This window comes from Cyanistes caeruleus, chromosome 3 (genome assembly GCF_971803275.1).
Source record: "Cyanistes caeruleus chromosome 3, bCyaCae1.hap1.1, whole genome shotgun sequence".
Taxonomy (NCBI): domain Eukaryota; kingdom Metazoa; phylum Chordata; class Aves; order Passeriformes; family Paridae; genus Cyanistes; species Cyanistes caeruleus.
The window spans coordinates 85,964,066-85,981,552 of record NC_141703.1 but is presented as its reverse complement, the minus strand read 5'-3'; the positions used below and the strand labels follow the sequence as shown (position 1 = coordinate 85,981,552).

Genomic DNA, 17,487 nt, shown 5'->3' with positions numbered 1-17,487 from the left:
CATAGGTTCCAAGCAGGCCAAGTATATTTCCCTACCAGTGCTAGGCAAAATACAATGGTGTTCTGGAGTCTAAGGTAGTAGAGAATCTTTCCTGGGCAGAAAAAAATCTGCTCATTTGATCTGTGTCAGCACATTTCATCCCACTTGAAGCGTGGTGTTAAACATTTATTTTCAATTTACTCATGGTTTTGTCCCTAAAAGTGCTTATATATCACAGCAAAAGTCAATGCATTGGGAATACATTATTTTCATCCTTGTTTCCTCAGGAGCCTGCCCCTTCAGCTCTAAGAGTACCGTTCTGCTCCAAAGCTGCATCTACATTGCCAGATGTAGTTGCAACCTGCATAGACATTGAGCTTGCTTTAATTTAGCTGTGATGGCACTGAACGCACGATGAACTGAATTTCACCAAGGCAGTCTGGATATTTCTGGAGTGGCTCGAGTTCCTGTCATTGCTAACTGCTGTAGTTAGCTTATCTAGACACACAGAACCTTCAGCTATGTTTCTGGAGAGCCATGGAGATGTGTGTGGTGCTGAGGCTCTACAAACTGCCCCGTCTTCCTCAGCACTGCACAAAGTCACTGTGCCTATGCCCTGATTGCCCTGCAGATTCAGCAGAATTCAAGGAGGGGCTGTAGTCACTTTTGGTTTTTACATCAACATGACAATGATTAACTAAGAGTTTGGTGCCAGCCCTTAGGAGAGAGCAAGTCCTGGTTCTGGAAAGCCAAGGAAGTTCTGCTGCTAGTAAAAAATTAAAAACCACCAAAGAAATCTTTCTCTTGCAGAGCTCAGTCTTTCTGATGCTGAGATGTCCTGTGTTAGCCTCATCGGTATCCCATCTCCCATTACTCCAGATCTGGCTTTCCTATGGTTTTACTTAGCTCCATAAAACTCTCACATTTATGTTAAGTGGGAGAATGACATGTTGGTCAGTTCATTGTTAAGCTCATGAACAAGTGACTGCTTCTCCCTAGAATCACAAGTGGGTTACAGAGTCATACAGAAGAATTTGGATGGAAGTTTGGGGATTTTTTTAAAGTGAGATAATGCTGTATACCTGTGATGAGATGCAAAGTTTCTGATTAATTTATTTTCCATTTCCTTGTGTCAATCAACCTAGGTGCCAGACCTCATGTTAATTCCCATGAAAAGAGATTATTCCGGGACACAGGTAGGATATATCTCTTGTCTTCCTCTCCTCTTACAAATTAGAGGGCTTCAGCCTCTCCTGTGCCTGAGCCATGTTAATGATGGAGATGTAGGGTGGGAAAGATAGGAAAGAGGAAAAAGAAATGTGCAAAGAGGCAAACATGACAAGCAGAAAGGCAAAGAGAAGAGAATAAAGAAGCTGGACAACAGAAAGAAGACTATGATTGGGAGAGACTTAAATCACATGAGATGAAAGGAGGAAGGGACATTGGAGATTTTGGAAGGACAGGTGCCTCTGGTTCTCTTTGAAGCTCTTTGGTAGTCTGAGGTAATTTGTTTCTTTTTTTAACCTGACAGTCAGAGGAGGTGGCTTTTCTGCATGTCCTTATCCACAGTGGAGACAATGTGCTCCTTGAGGGTCACAAGAAAGTTCTGGTCAAGCCCCAGAAGAATATAATTCTGATAGAGACAGACAAGGGCTTATACAAACCTGGAGAAACAGGTAAGGCAAGAAACTGGCATATGGAAATGGGGAGGGAAGGGTCAAGACAGCAGCCACACCTGAAGGGAAGATTTCACCAAGTGCAGCAAGCTAAGGTTGTTTGAGATGGAAGGAAGCAAATCTCTATTATCCAGTGTTTCTAGGAACAGTCTGAGAGAGAATGTTCCCCTCCAAGGTGTGCCACACCAAGTTCCCAGCCTGCTGCCCCTGGGTGCTGTTTTGGTGTCATATCTCTAGTGAGACCTAAAGAGAAAGCCAGGACTCTGCAGGACAATGGACAGCCTTGAAGGCTGTTGTTCATATTTGAGTAAAACCTAGAGTGTCAGTTCCAAGCTGTAGAATTACAGAGTCCTCACAGTCTTCACCATATGAGTGGACTGCAGACAGACCCCACTATAGACAACCCCAGTGTTTACTCTAACTTTGTAACCTGTCTTGGTAAAAGCACTGTGTTTCTGCAGCACACAGCTGTGTATAGGCGTCCCTGACAAAGCCTTAGGGTGGGAGATGCTGTGGAGGGCTGTTTGGGAAAAGACCTGAGTACCTCTGAGGTAAAGAGAGAGGCATGAATACTGGGGCATAGGAAAGAAGAAGCAGGTTTGTGCAAGGACATGTTGCAGCCAGAATGCTTTACTATGTTTTTCTTTTTATCTACAGTGAAATTTCGAATTGTGAACCTTGATGAGAACCTTAAGGTCCTCAAAAATGAGGTGAGTATCACCTTGTGCCTTTCTAGAAGTAGGAGCTTCAGCATGAGATACATTGAGAGTCTGATGAGAAAGATATCTCCCTTCATGCCTGCTAAACCATAAGAATAAATTATCTTAGGAGGAAACCACTCAACCACTGGTCCTTTGGAGAAAGACCAGCGTAAGCTGACACAGAGGGAAGAGGAGAAGTACTGTGGGGCCTGGGTGGGGCAGAAATTTCTTCTCAGAGACCCATGTCAGCAGAGTTCTTTATACTGGTTCACATGGATGCTGTTTTACAAAACTAAGATTGTGTTTCTCTTGTTTTTACAGTATTCCCAGATATGGCTACAGGTAAGTGACTAAGAAGTGACCAAAGGGATGTATATCTGTCTCTTCTACTGTGATCTTTCGCTCCCAGAGTTGTGCCACAAATGTAACTTCATGAAGTTATGGTTATAGTTCAGATTCAGCCAAAGGTTTTTCCATGGTCAGCCTGGGCTTTTCTCACACCAATACCCCTGTGGTGCACATAGCTCACCAAAAGACAAGGCAGCACCCAGTCTTTGCCCAGCACCCTGGCTGCACAGAGCACAGCGACAGGCGCTCAAGAGAGGCAGCACAGCTGCTTCTCCTTCCCATGCTGTTATGATGTTGCCACTTCCCGGTAGCTTTACTGTTCTTGGCAGCCTTTGTAGTTCAAAGTTTATTAAAATAATACTGTAGGGAAGTAAAGGTCTCTCTCCTGGTGATCTGGAGTCCTCTCTACTGGGTCAAGTTTGAGCCCTTGTAGTGACTTCTCATGCATGAGCATGGCTGGACCTGCCAGGTACATGGGCTCCCAACGTGACTTGTGGCTCTGCGTGTCCTTTCCCAAATAGGATCCTGAATACAACCGTGTTGCTGAGTGGCTGAATGTAAGGTCAAATCATGGCATTGTGGATCTGTCTTTCCCCCTGGCATCTGAAGCATCCCTTGGGAAATATACCATCTCAGTGCAGCAGGGCATGGCTCAAAAAACCTTCCGTGTTGAGGAATATGGTGAGACTCCGGCGTCAGAGGGGAGGGAAAAGCAGTGTGGGTAGCTGGAGGAGTGATGCAGCTGTGTTCATCCCACCTTTTGCCTCAGGAGAACAAGAGAATGGGGACATGGATGGGTCTGTGTGCACACCTCACATGGGGCAGGGGGTTCTGCAGCTGCAAAGGAGAGGCTGTGGGCTGACATCTCACTCTACCTGCATCTGAGCCCTGTAATGAGCACATTCTGCTGCTCATTGTCACCCCTTTTCTGGGATAGGCTTGTCATCCACTCCAGTCAGCTGCCACAATGGGAAGTGTAATTACGTCTTAGTCCTGCTAATTGGCATTGGTAAAGACAAAACCCTGTGCCATTTAAGTGTTAAACTTGTCTGAGTAGAAAGTCCCATGTGCAATTTCAGCAGCAAATACAGGGTGCTGTGGCTGGAGGGAGTAACTTGATTGCAGTGTGGTGATGAAGAACTGGGGACTTCACTGTCTTTCCCTTATCTGGACTGCAGCTATAACACAACTTCTGACAGTGTCCCTACTCATCCACACCATCCATTGTTTTTTTCCTCCATCCTTATCTTACTGTCTTCCAAACAGTGCTGAAAAAATTTGAGATGAAAATTGAGCACCCTCCACATATCACTACAGCTGATGAGGAATTTCAGCTGGTTGTCTGTGGCAAGTGAGTACATGATACCATTGTGATCTCTGCTCTTTGACTCCACTGTCACCTCCAGATTTCTCATAAAAAGTAAGTGGTCTTCCATTTGTCAGTATGATCTTTTTTGCGTTTCCCTGTGTCTCCGGGAGACAGACCACTCACTGGAATGGGCTCCTTTTCACACCTGGTCACTTACTGTGAGGCTGAAGGGACACTGAAGATTCTGGGTACAGTGGGTGGAGAGGGATGCAGAATGATTTTAAAGGATGAGCTAAAGTTCCTGAGCAAACAAGGTACAAAGCAAAGCTCTCTAGGCTCTACTAACCCTGATGAGGATGGGAGGTGTCCTATATCAATATTTCTGCTGACGGTCAGCAGACTGTCTTTTGGTGAATGTTTCTCTCTTTTGACATAGGTATACTTATGGGAAGCCTGTTCAAGGGAAAGTAAACATTATTGTTGTGACACCGTCCCAGGCCATGGGAGACGATATTACAAGTTCAGCAATTCAGAAGCAAAACAGCTGGGTAGGTGAACAAATAGGAGATCAAAAAGTATAATGTGCTGGAAATGTGTTTCTGCCCCCTTAACCTGCCTCAGTGCACCTCACTTGGGCACAAACCTGTTCAGTCTGGTGTCTTCCCGGTTGTGGACATGATCAAATCATTGATTCCTCTTCCCATAACCCTGTTGCTTGAATTACTGCTCTGGCTGCACATCCCTGACTCCGTGCTTCGGGAGAAGGTGTAAGCTATGGGAAGCAGTGGTGCCTGGGACCTTTTCCAAGGGTCTGTATCATCTTGTAGGCAACCAGAGCACCCGTCAGATGGGGCTATTCAACCCTGTGACCACTCCCACCAATAAGCAGGCTATCAGAGCATCACATGGGCTGTGGATCCCTGCCCTGTTTCTTGATCTATCCCTGCACAATGGGTCATCTTAAGCTTGCTAGTGTCTGGTCTGAAATTATGTCCATTGCTGGTTACACTTTCTTCTCATCTGTGTTCATTACATTTTTTGTGGTTAGGCTTCACATTTGTTTTTTTCCCACGGGTTTCAGATGCAGCTCTTTTGGCCTGAGAGCCACAGGAAAACATTTCTAAATGTCAGACCAGCCAGCAATGAGCCAGAATATAAAAATCTAGCTGGATCTCTGCATCTTTTAAAATTCACTCCAGCTGGAATGCTGTGCAAAACACCAGCTGAATGCCAGCTCCACATGGCATGTAAGAGCCCCTGAAAGGTTCTGAGGAGCACTTCACAGGCATGGCTAGAAACACTGGCTATACCCAGGCTCTGCCTCAATGATTGGCAGAGCTCTTGCCATCTGTACCTGGCAGGGTGCCTGTGTTTAATATGGCCATGTCACAGCAATGGTTGTGTCTGGAAAGCCACACTGTCAGGCTTTATTCATCAGGGCCATAGCATTTCAGAGGGACCTTTGGCTCACATAATGAAATTCACACTCTCTCAGCTACAGGATTTGGGCTGAATTCAGCCTCCTGAGTGTCTCTGTGACATAATTAACCCTTATGTGATTTGCCTTAAGTGCCTTTTTTCTTTTTTTTTTTTTGCCACTTTTTTTTTGTGGCTGTTTAATCCAAGCATATTGATTTTCTTTTCTGCCTAAGCTATCCATGATGGGTTTCAGCATTTTCGATTTGGGAGTTTTCTTCTGTTCCAAAAATATATGGAAATTCTTCTTTAGGATTGCCTGACATCTATGGAACAGTTTGTCTTCTTTCACATCACACTCCTTTCTGTTCTCCTCTCTGTCTGCAGACAAATAAGGATGGCTGCACTACTTTCACAATGAAGACAGAAGCTCTGGAAATAAATGAAGCTGACATACACATAATTGCAGTAGGAGAAATGGTGGAAAACGGAACAGGTACTGGATAATATGCAGATCATTCTCTTCTTCACAGGCAACATTTTTGGTTTTGGTCTTTCTGTGGCAGTGGAATTTCTTTTGAAAAAACATCTTGATAGTTCCCAAATCTTTTGTCATGGTAATAGTCTCTGTTCTAGTACCTCATCCATCTGTTTTCACCAGATTTCCTAATCCTCTCCACCGTTCACCTCCCTTTGCATGTGTATAACTTTTTAGTGATTGCCTGGACACCAGGGTGTTCCCAGCCAGTTGCAAAGCACTGGACTGTTTATAACTGAACAATCATCTAGTTTCCCTTTATCTTCAAAAAGCCATAAATGAATAAACATATAAATAAATACTTATAGGCTATGATGCATCATGTCATGAAGCAGGAAGCCCAGAAAGCTTGAGGGAATCATATCCTAGAAGAATGTATTTTCTCTCTTAAATTCAGAACTTTTCAATGTTGTAGGTAGTGTTGAGGTGGCTTCTTTTCTTCTTCTTCTTCCCTAAAAGCACTGCTTCAGGTTCAACCAATTTTTCATCTCCCCACCCAGGAGCCCATTCTATGGAAACTGCTTTAATTCCTGTTGCAACGACAATGAAATCTGTAGAGTTTATCAACCTCCATCCATTCTACAAACGTGGGATACCATACACAGGGAAGGTAACACTCATGTATCCCTTCTCTGCTGAGAATGCATCACAGATATAACTTTTTGTAGGAAGAAAGGAACAGTCTCTTGAACTCACTCCTAGAAAGTGAACGCTGTTCTGCTGGCACCCAGAGACTAGGAGTGAAGCGTCCTGCAGAAGAAGTTTTTTCTCCCCATCCTAACATAGTATATTTCCTGGACTGGAATTCTGGGGCCAGCTGCAGTTTCTGGAGGCTTCCCCAGGAGCATCTCCTGAAAGCAGTCTGTGCATATGGGATGGGGGTGGCGTCAGCAGGCACATAACATTCCCTTTGAATGAAAGCTGATGGTAACTTGGCAGAAATCTCTAAAGCCTTGCATATCAGTTCAGTGGCAGTCCTTTCTGACTCAGGTCCCCTGGGTGAAGCTAGGACTGCTGTCCTGAGGTTAGAAACACCTTCAGATGGGCCAGTACTGACCCCAGCATGGAAGGCAAGGAACAGCAAGAGTTAAGTTATTAGGGACAAATCTCTTTCTGATCATCAAAGATCCTGCAGCATTGTCCAAGAAACATCTCAGGACCTGAGGAATTCACCTTTTTCCCCAACAGAGATGTCTCATTTGCCTGTATTACATCTTGTTCGAATCCTGAACAGCTTCAGATTGTTGGTTTCATGTATTTATTGGACTTTAATTTGGATCCTTCCAACCGGTCTGAAAGCTAGAAGGGCTGAGGGAACCCAGTGATAGAAGCAATTAATACTAAGCACTGGCAGTGCCTCCGAGTCTGGCACAACAGGGTATTAACTTCCTTCCCTACTTCCCTACATACTTCCAGATGTTCTGCCACAGTGCAAAGTCTCCCCTCAGAAATGTAACAATCCATCTAATAGTTGACGTCAATGATGAGGAGACACAGCTGTCACTCCTCACAGATGAGAACGGGGAAGCTCACTTCACACTGGATACCACCAGCTGGAACAGCACGATGGTTTCTCTGAGGGTGAGTATGAGCCACTGAAAATCTTTTGTCTGGTGTGGGGTGTTTCCCATGAAAAGATAAAGGAGGAAAAATGAGATTATGGTCAAATCTACTAGGCTTAGATTTTTGCTAAAACTTTGTAAGAGGAAATCTCGTAAGAGACTTTAAAATGACATTTCAGCAAATTATTTTAAGCATACAGATGTGCACTCTGCCATCAGCTCAGGTGATAAGAGAGCTTCAGCAGGTGTACAAGTTCCCTTGCATGACTTGATACTAATTGTATTGCCACCTTGTGTTTATGTGCTCGGAAGGGTACCTACAACCCTCCAAGTGATTACAGACCATCTTTTGAGATTGAAGGAGAGGACAGCTTCCACTGGCTGAAACCTTTCTACTCTGAGAGCAACAGCTTTCTTGAGATCAAGGCCAAGGACGATGTGATGTCCTGTGATCAAGAGCAGGAAGTGCAGGTGGATTATATCCTTTCCCAGAATAAATTCAGCTCTGAAGAAGACCACATTGATTTCTACTACTTGGTGAGCACAGAAGACAGCTGATTCTCAGGGCAAGGTTATGCTTACTGGCATTTTACCCTTTCCTCACAGCACAGAGATACTCAAAGAAAGGTAAAGCTACTCCTAGACAGTCAGTTTGTGATAGATAACTATCTATCAAAACTAGATAGTTTGTGACTTCTGTTCTGCCCAAATCTGTGCCTGCTTTCCAGTTCCTGGACCTGCTCCTAGCCCCCAGCTGCGTTGCTTTGTTATCCATGTCTTGACCTAAGCTTGGGTGATAGATGCTTGCCATTTACCCTACTTTCTCTTATGTCCACATGGGTGGCAGTGGAGGGCTAGCCTGAACTCTGCCCAGAAGGTGTGCCCCAGATGTCTATCTGTGTCTGGGGCAGCTGACATTTCCCCGCCTGTATCTGTGCAGGGAAAAGCTTGAAAGGCCCTTGCCTTGATCCACATCAGAGGTATGTAATAGTGTTTTGATGAAGTCCACTTTCAAGAAAGTGAGTCAAAACAAGGGTGTGACTAAAGACTAGCTGAGAGGGTATGACTGTCTTGGTTACTGGACTGGACTCACTCGTACAATCAAAAAGTACTGTATCCTAGTAATGCAAAGATCAGAGTTCTCTGGGTCTTAAGAGCAGCTGTCCATAGCTTCAGAAGTACCTCTGACTTTGCAAGCAGCCCCCCTTCTCATGGTCCAACCAACAACTCTCAAATCCTACCAAGCTATACCATCAACATCTCTGCTGCAGAACTCTGGAAATCATATCCCTCCAGAGGAACTTCTGGGGCAACATTTGTCAGACATAATTCTCTCTTCTTGTGTTCTTTTCACACTGTCATACTCCCGGGATTCAGACCCTTGAATGGTGCTTCTCTTTGTTCTTCAGGTGATAGCAAAAGGCAAGATCCTTTTCAGCAGAGCAAAGAAGGTGCCAATTACCCAGCACGAGAGTGAGTAAAAATATGAGAAGTGTCTCATAACACACCCCAGAAAACTGACAGCTCTCCAGTGACTGTCTGCAGGTGTTATTCTTATCCACAGGTGGGAAATAAAGAACTGAGTTCTTAGTGGTGATTCTTTTCATAAGACCAACACAATCTCCTCTCAATTTAGTGTCTTTATATGCAACTATCCTTCTTTCTTGTCTAATTGATCTAATATCCAGTCTTATGACTTTGCTGCTAACTTGTACCTTTGGAGAAGACGCGAGTCAAAGAAATGGCTGGTATGCTTGGTTTATTGTTAGTTTGTGACACTGTCTGTGTGGGGTGTTCTTATCTGCAGGTAGAAATTATTAAGTCCCTCTTTTGATTCTTAATGTGTGTCCCACTCCAATGAGCTGATTCGTTTGGATGTTGTCCCTCTCTTCCTTCCTGCTGTCTTGTGCAGATCTGCAGGGCTCCTTCTCATTGACTCTGCCTGTTGGCAATGAGTTCCTGCCTGACATCAAGCTTCTGGTGTATGCCGTCTTCTCAGATGGAGAGGTGGTGGCTGATGTGGAGCAGTTTGAAGTAGAAAAGTGCTTCAGACATAAGGTGAGCAGAAATCATGCAAGGATTGTCATGGAATCATTGATGTGCTCTGGTCTGCTGTGGTTCCTGGTCCTGTTTTATCCTCATCTGAACGGTGAAAGCTGGATATATGCAAAACCAGATGCCCAGTATTTTTGGCTGGGAAACAAGACAGGTAACCTCCTTCTCCCTGAATGCCTCTCCACACCAACTGGCAAGCTTTGCTCAAGAAGTAAACCAGGTCCCCTTGAACTCTGTTTTCTCTCCCTATTCCCCTTTACTGACTTGGGAACACACTGTCCCTCAAATGTCCCTAATGCAGAAGAGAAGCCTGTCTGCTTAGCTCTCTTTGGCAGTTCTGGATCAGAAGGCTGTGGATGTGTGGTGGTAGAGGAATTCTGGCTAAGGCTGTGTGTGCTGCAGCCTCTTCAACCTTCCCAAAGGATTTCCAGGATGGCCTGATTCAGCACCTCATCCCCCTTCCCTACCTTATTCGAAGGCTTTCTCTCTGCTACCCAGACATATAAGAGTCACAGGGTCCCACTCTCCAAGGCTAAGCCCCCAAACCTTGTCTTCTTTTGCAGGTGGCACTGGAATTCTCACACAAGGAGGAGGTCCCAGGATCAAAAGTCAGACTGAATCTCAAGGCTGCCCCAGGGTCCTTGTGCTCTGTGCAAGCTGTTGACAAGAGTGTCCTCCTGAGGAAGAACCAAACCCTAACAGCAGACAGTGTGAGTGCAGCCTGTGGTGTCCAACCCCCTGATGTCTGCCTGCCTTCTGCCTCCATGCATATGTGGCAAGAAGCCCACAGTACACCCCAGGACAGCTGCAGTGTTGGCTGGCTGCCCTGCCATTCCCTTCCCTGGCCTCTTCTGAGCAGTTATGGGGTGATCATCTTCCTCATCCTCAGCTCTGTGCTGTCAGCCTCTGCCTGAAGGGTGATGGATGCTACATGGCACTGCAGGGAGAGCTGCTTCAAGGAGATGCTGCTGCTTGCTGCTTGGAGGGAGGGCGCTTAGCAGCCCCCCTCAGATCCACATCTCTGCTCTAACATCTTCCACCAACCAGTGAGGTTAAGCCTTTAAAATGGAATTTTGCCCTGGCAGTGTCCTCCTATTGCTGTGCCCCAAACACTTCAGAGTTGTAACCCCGTGACAGATCAGTGGTTTGGAGCAGTTCTTTAGAAAACAGTAGCTAGACGAGAGCACCCAGAGCACACAGCGGCTGGTGGTCAGTATTTTGTCAGCACCCAGGTGGATTCTGAGAATCAGAAGGGTTGGAGGCACCTGCCTTAAAGCAGCTGTGCCTTTCAGAGGATTGAATTTAAAACTTGGAGCGTAAATACTGCAAAAATTGAAAATCCTAACATAAATCCACAATGCGTAGCAGAGATAAAACAGGGATATGCCTCATGGGAAGCTGTAATTTAAATTATAGCAGTACAGTGTGTTACAAAGAAGCCTCACCAAATCCAGGGGGATGCACTACACTTGCTGATAGGGCCCACAGTGTGAGCTGTTGGTCCATTTCATAGGGATGCTGTTCTAGTGCAGAGCACTTGCATAATCTACTAACAGGTATTTTAAGTAATAATCTTTAAATATGTAGGTCAGATGTGCCAATGACTTGTGTTTAAACTGAAGCATTTTTATCCTAATTTTGTACCCTGGTCTTGAAAGGCTTGAAACTGTCTTGCAGCCTAAAAACCGCTTGTCTACCTTTACTGCTTGGATTTATGTACTTTATTATATATTATCCTATGTATGTCCTTTATATTATTAGTATAAGCCGGGTCAGCGCCAACTTTCTCAGCTGCAAAGCTCTGAAGTATGTAACAGAGGGCTACAACCCAAAAGTTTGACCCATAGATGTGCTTGTTGGCCAGCTCTGTTGGAAGACCTGTGTTTTCCCGTTGCAGCTGTATGAGGAAATCTTTGAGGACAGCTTCACAGTCGGAGGCCGAGGCTTGCCTTACCGCTTGGAAGACTTTGAGGCATACCCTTGCCTGCCCCAGCAGCCCAGGCCCCACAAAAAGGCTCGGATGGGTGCACCATGGTACCAAAGTGAGGCTGATGTCTATAGCCTGTTTAAGGTGAGTGCCTACACCTCCTCTAAACTTTTCCTGAGCTAGTGAGTTCCAATATGCCGTCTTGAATGCCTACAAGAAGTCATCTGTTCCTTGCTGTTCAGGGTAGCCACACTCATTTGGGGACTATGGGGAAAGCTGAGTAAGCACAGTACAAACCACCTGATCAGAAAAAGAGAGGGTGAAAATGAACAAATTTACTTCAGGCCCACATAACTACAAAGGAGAAGTGGCAAGAATACAACAGTAATCCCTGAGCACCTCAATATATTCTGACCAATAACCACTTGGCTATTTTTCTATTTACAAACTATTTTACTCTGTGTTTCATTGAGTGTCTCCTTATCCTCAAAGCAGTTTTAATAAAAGGAAGCCTTTAACAGTTTGGCTTTATATCTGTTTATATCTAACACTGTTGTCTTGTCAGACAAACAATGAAATAAATTAATGTGCTAATAAGAATGATAGCCAGAAAGTGTTAACATGTCTGCTAACTGAAATGCAAGAAGTGCTGCTTCTGGCAGAATGAATGCTCTTTAATAAAATATATGCAAGTTGAAGCATTTCAAAGTAGGAGAAGACACACTGAAAACAACCCAAAATGTAGTCTGAATTGCATGGGTTTCCTAAGCTGACAGACCTCTACCACACAAATGCAGACCCTGATTCCTTTCAAAAGGCATGTTACTGTGCTGGCTCCTAGATGTTTATTCCTTAGACTATGTGTCATTGCTAGAGTCAGGCATATGAAGTGCACATCTAGTTGAAATCTACTTGTACGAGAAACAATAGCTGGTCCCAGCATTCCTCATGCACTGGTGAGAGTCTGAGCCTGTAAAGTTTTGCATATAGATATAAACAAGCAGCATTTAAAAGTGTTTTGCCACTGGCCACCAGCCTCAACTTGATACCCATGATCACAAGATAGTTTCAACATTCCTTGTTCCCCTTTATTTATATATTATTTACTATCTGTACTTTTTTATCAGAAACTGCGCATGAAAATATTTACCAACACTAGAATCAAGAAACCTGTTTCCTGTGTGCTTCCAGACTTTAAAAAAAAGATATATCTAAAAAACCAGTCTATTCATGGTAAGGAACACACATGTCCAACTTCTTGAGTGAAGGGTCTTCCCTCTCCCAGTTCTGGCCAGCCTGCAGCTGAGACAACTGACCCCCATCCTGCTGCATTTCTTGTTTGTGTATGAGAGTAACAAAGCTTGTGTCCATTTCAGTGGACCTGATTTACAAATCACAGGTAGAAGCTCAAATCTCCACGCTTTCTTGGTGTCCCTGTGTTCAGTGTTTCTCATACAAAATGTAATGTGCTTTCTGCCAGCACTTTCACAGATTATTTAAAGGAGTGTGACTCCATTTTAGCGTGCTGTCTCCCCCTGGATCCAGATCAAATTTGGATCCATCAGACTGAGCCTTGGGCTAGACTCCATCCAGCTCTGTCTCCTTAAACTCTGTTCCCCAAAGATACCCACACTGTGGAAGATTGTCATCGAGACACCAGCCCTGTCCACTCTTGTTCTGTGTCACAAAACATTTGTGGTTTGTCCTAGATTGCATGTGAATGAAGAGCTAGTTACACCTGTAGCTTTATATGCTGTTTTCTGAGGTATCACTTGCTTTCCACCAGGCAGCCGAGGTACCCTTGCTGATTCTAAACCTCGCTCCGATGACAAGGAGAAGCCAAAACCACGGACGCTTTTCCCAGAGACCTGGATTTGGGATTTGGTCTCTGTTGGGTTGGTAACAGCCTCTGCCTTCCTTCCCCAGGGTCACTCCTGGAGTATTCTCACTGCTTCTAAGCAAGTCCTCCTCTTCTGCTTCCTGCTGCAGGGGCGATGGACAAGCATCTCTCCACGTTGCTGTACCTGACACCATCACAGAATGGAATGCCAACACCTTCTGTGTTGCTGATGCTGGCTTTGGTTTCTCACCTCTGACCTCTCTTAGAGTCTTCCAGCCATTCTTTGTGGATGTATCACTGCCATACTCTGTGATCCAAGGAGAGACTTTCACTCTAAAAGCCACTGTCTTCAACTACCTCAAGGACTGTATCCAGGTGAGTTCCTCCAGGTGAGTTTCCCCAATTACATGGCCTCTGTCAGAACAAAAAGTGGAGGCCAAAGTGAAGTTCTGAGCTCCTCAGGAGCCCTAGATGCTGATATCTGGGCCATAAAGCACAACCTCACACTTTATGACCCAGGGTATTTGCTGCTGGCTGCAGTGCCTGTTACTAACACTAACCCAAGGTGTGCTTGTACATCCAACCACGCTCAGGTCCACACCACCCTCATGGAGACCCCAGAACTGAAGGTGGATGCCTGTCCAAGCTGCCAGTTCACCAGCTGCCTCTGTGCCAACAAAGCAGAAACCTTTGTGTGGAAAGTGACGGCAACCAAGCTGGGTGAGGCTGGGCAGAGGGATGTGTGGCAGCTGGTGGGAGGAGGGGTGGAATTTGCCCACGTCTGCATGTCTGGACCTAATGCTTATACACACAGCTGTCTGCTGCAAGTGCTCAGCAACGTGTTCCTGTGCTCCCTGCAGGCAGAGTGAATGTCACCGTGAGCAGCGTGGCAGAGGAGTCACACAGCCTCTGTGGTAACAGGACTGCTGTGACACCTTCACAAGGAGGGGGAGACACAGTGATAAAATCTCTGCTTGTGAAGGTTGGTCACATCTCAGGGTGGAGAACCCCTGGGGGCAGGGGTTTGTCCCCTGGGGCAGTCAGCAAGATGCTAAGAGGAAGTTCAGCTCTTTCTTGGACATCAGGCAAACTTGCTAAGGCAGGGTGACTTCCTTTCCTGTCTTCCCTATCTGAACTATTCTTCCTCCATCTGCAGCCAGGCGGTGTCCTACAAGAGAAGACCCAAAATGCCTTTCTCTGTCCTGCAGGTAGGGGACAAAAATTCTTCACTGCCATGATCATGAGACCAGGATGGAAGGGACAGGGTTAATGCGAATACTCAGAGGTGGGGGGGATTAATGAGAGAACAAGCAAAATTCCTGCCTGGAAGAACAACCACTATAATTTGTCCCTGTCAGTCTTTTACCTGGCAAAATTTCCTGTATTGAGGCATTTGTTTGCATGTCTTGGCTCCTGTGACTCGATGTCACATTATGCTTCACCTGGGTCTCCCTGGATGTTACCCTTTGATGAATGGCTTCTTCCATGGGACAAATGCTTGGGTTCTGCCTTCCTCAGATAACACCATCTCTGAAGAGTTCTCCCTGACTCTGCCTGCAGAAGTGCTGGAGGGATCTGCCCGAGTCACGTTCTCTGTGATTGGTGAGAAAGGCTTCCCCTGCTCTTGAGCCCAGAGTGATAAATCCTGCGCAAAGCCTTGGCCTTACTGATGCATTGACCCAGCTCCTCATGAGATCATCTGTAAGAGGTGTGATGTAGGCCTCAGAAATGTGGATCAAGCAATATTTTCCAACATTTATTACTCTCATAAGGAATGATCCTAGGTGATCCCCAAGTGTCTGGAGGAAAAGGCACAAATCAGGATATCCTCTATGACTTCTGTCGCTGCCATCCACCTAAGTGAAACAAAACCATCCCTGCGTATTTCCACCAATTTTGTAAATCCTTTCCCACCTTGGTACCCGCTCAGGAACGACAGCTATCTTTACCTTTCTTCTGACCCCCTCAAGCTTCCCTTCCACCTTCCAGAACCATGATGTCTTCTCTTTCTGTACTGGCCTAATGTAGGAGGGGTCACCAGAAATCTCATTCATGTCTCTTCATCCAGAGCTATTTCCTAGGATCCCAGCAGGGTCTAGTGAAGGCAGCAGTCCTTTTGTTTCACAGTGCTCAGTGTCTGTGCTTTTCCTTTCTCCTGTCTCTCCTCTCTAATGTAAGGTGACATCATGGGTCCAGCACTTCAAAATTTAGATAGGCTGCTAAGCATGCCCTTTGGCTGTGGTGAACAGAACATGGTCCTGTTTGCACCAAACATCTTCATACTCCAGTACCTGAACAAGACTAAACAACTGAACCCAGAAATTAAGGATAAAGCATTGACATTTCTGACAACAGGTAAGCATTGTCCTTCTTTCTGCTGCAAAATGAAGCTGCAATAAATCAAGAGTGTGGGGAAAAGGTCTGGTGGGGAGCTGAAGGGCAGGTGCAGGAATGACTGCCAGAGCTGTGACAAAGGAAGGTATCACAGAGAAAAGGGAAATGTCTCATGGAAAGAAAAGTTTCTGAAGAAAACACGACTTGTCTCTGTTGGTAATTGAGGTACTAAGTCTGCTTTTTTGAGAAAGGTGTAGGTAATTAGTGATTTCCATCATTATGTGATGCCTATTTGTTCCCTTATCAGTCCAAGGCTCACAGAAGCATCTTGTGGAAAGAGGGCATCAGCTGCTATTACATGGAATAAAGAGTGACCTTTGAAAATAGATATGATTTCAGTAGCTTAGAGTTTCCCCATGTTTTAGAAAACATATTTGGGGGCATGTCAATTCTTTCCAGTATAATCTGAATTTAATATACTGCCAGTGTCTGTCTCATGTTGTAATGTGCCTCATATTTCAGCTTGCCAGTCTCTTTGTCTGGACAGGATTTGACTCCTTTACTTTTCTCCTTTTTCTCTGTACTGCAAGCATGTACTGAGAACAGGTACATGTGTCTGGAGAGGGGTGGCTACCCAAGAGAATGGTGGTGGCAGGAAGGAAAGTCAAAGGGTAGACAAGAAGGCTGTGAGGAGGGTGGAGGGAGAGCAAACAGATGCAGACAGCAATCTGCCCTCAGAGCTCAAAGGCATGGCCTTGTTGCTTCCTGTACATCCCACAAAAAATGCTTTGTTGAGTCCCAACAGGGCTAGGAGAAGTGCTGAAAAGCAATTAGGGTTTCATTTGTGTCACCTCTGCCTTCCTCCTCACTCCTACCACTCTTTTTATTCACAGCAAAGCTCCTGAGGGCTCCCTGGGACATGGGGAGCCATGAGGTGGCTGAGCATGTCACCCTTCTGCAAAATGGCAGGAACCCACACCGCTTGCTCCAAACAGCTCCAGTAATGCAGAGCAGCCGCATGGCCACTTCAGCAGTGCTGTGCAACTGCTTCTTGTCACACTGATGCCGTGGGATGCAGGGGGAGCTGGCCTGGTGTGCTTGTCTCAGTGGCCCTGATTGTAGGACCTGGTGAAGCTATCTTCCCATGGCAGGGATACAGTCTGAGGTGCTACAGGTCCTCACAACCAGTCATGTCCTGTTATCACAGGTTACCAGCGTCAGCTGCTCTACAAACACGACGATGGCTCCTACAGTGCCTTTGGGAAAGGGGATGAGCAGGGCAACACGTGGTGAGTGACCAGAATTTCTGTTGCCATCCTAAACCTATCATCCTTGCTGGTTCATCTCCTGGCTGTGACGTGGGATTCCTCCATGTGCTCTGCTCACAGGCTGACAGCTTTTGTAGCCAGGTCCTTTGGACAGGCCAGCTCTCACATTTACATCGACAAGGAGCACGTGCACAGCGCTCTGCGCTGGCTGCAGAAGCAGCAGCTGCCCAGTGGCTGCTTCCAGAGTGTGGGGAAGCTCTTCAACAATGACCTGAAGGTATGGCTGCCAGACATGGGAGTGGGAGCAGGAGGAGCTCCATGTGAGGCACAGGGTTGCTTCCTCAGTCTTTTCCACTGTCAACAGTAGCACAAAGCAATGTCCCCGTGGCCTAGCACAGCTAAGGCACCTTCTCAGAGCAGAAGGAAAAACATGGCTTAAGCCAGCAGTCATTTCCTCTGTGTGAAGTTTTAGACTCTGCTAGGCTTTCTTAATTTTCACTCTAGCCAAAAGATGACACAGCTAATTGTACCGAG

The 17,487-nt window shown here is 45.7% G+C and overlaps 1 protein-coding gene across 3 annotated transcripts in view; it reads left to right on the top strand.

Moving 5' to 3' along the window:
• Positions 1–17,487, top strand: part of LOC111925701 (alpha-2-macroglobulin-like protein 1) — a 29,126-nt gene that overhangs the window by 2,536 nt on the left and 9,103 nt on the right. For all 3 annotated transcript variants that reach the window (XM_086882402.1, XM_086882401.1, XM_023922208.2), the window contains exons 6-30: positions 1,125–1,175; positions 1,511–1,655; positions 2,313–2,365; positions 2,678–2,698; positions 3,226–3,385; positions 3,971–4,055; positions 4,450–4,561; positions 5,817–5,925; positions 6,468–6,577; positions 7,384–7,548; positions 7,842–8,066; positions 8,939–9,002; positions 9,442–9,587; positions 10,148–10,294; positions 11,482–11,655; positions 12,639–12,744; positions 13,298–13,406; positions 13,501–13,726; positions 13,945–14,071; positions 14,212–14,333; positions 14,508–14,559; positions 14,870–14,953; positions 15,530–15,706; positions 16,893–16,974; positions 17,074–17,230. In XM_086882402.1, the coding sequence (XP_086738528.1) occupies positions 1,125–1,175; positions 1,511–1,655; positions 2,313–2,365; positions 2,678–2,698; positions 3,226–3,385; positions 3,971–4,055; positions 4,450–4,561; positions 5,817–5,925; positions 6,468–6,577; positions 7,384–7,548; positions 7,842–8,066; positions 8,939–9,002; positions 9,442–9,587; positions 10,148–10,294; positions 11,482–11,655; positions 12,639–12,744; positions 13,298–13,406; positions 13,501–13,726; positions 13,945–14,071; positions 14,212–14,333; positions 14,508–14,559; positions 14,870–14,953; positions 15,530–15,706; positions 16,893–16,974; positions 17,074–17,230 (3,009 nt within the window). The remainder of the gene's footprint in view (positions 1–1,124; positions 1,176–1,510; positions 1,656–2,312; positions 2,366–2,677; positions 2,699–3,225; positions 3,386–3,970; positions 4,056–4,449; positions 4,562–5,816; positions 5,926–6,467; positions 6,578–7,383; positions 7,549–7,841; positions 8,067–8,938; positions 9,003–9,441; positions 9,588–10,147; positions 10,295–11,481; positions 11,656–12,638; positions 12,745–13,297; positions 13,407–13,500; positions 13,727–13,944; positions 14,072–14,211; positions 14,334–14,507; positions 14,560–14,869; positions 14,954–15,529; positions 15,707–16,892; positions 16,975–17,073; positions 17,231–17,487) is intronic.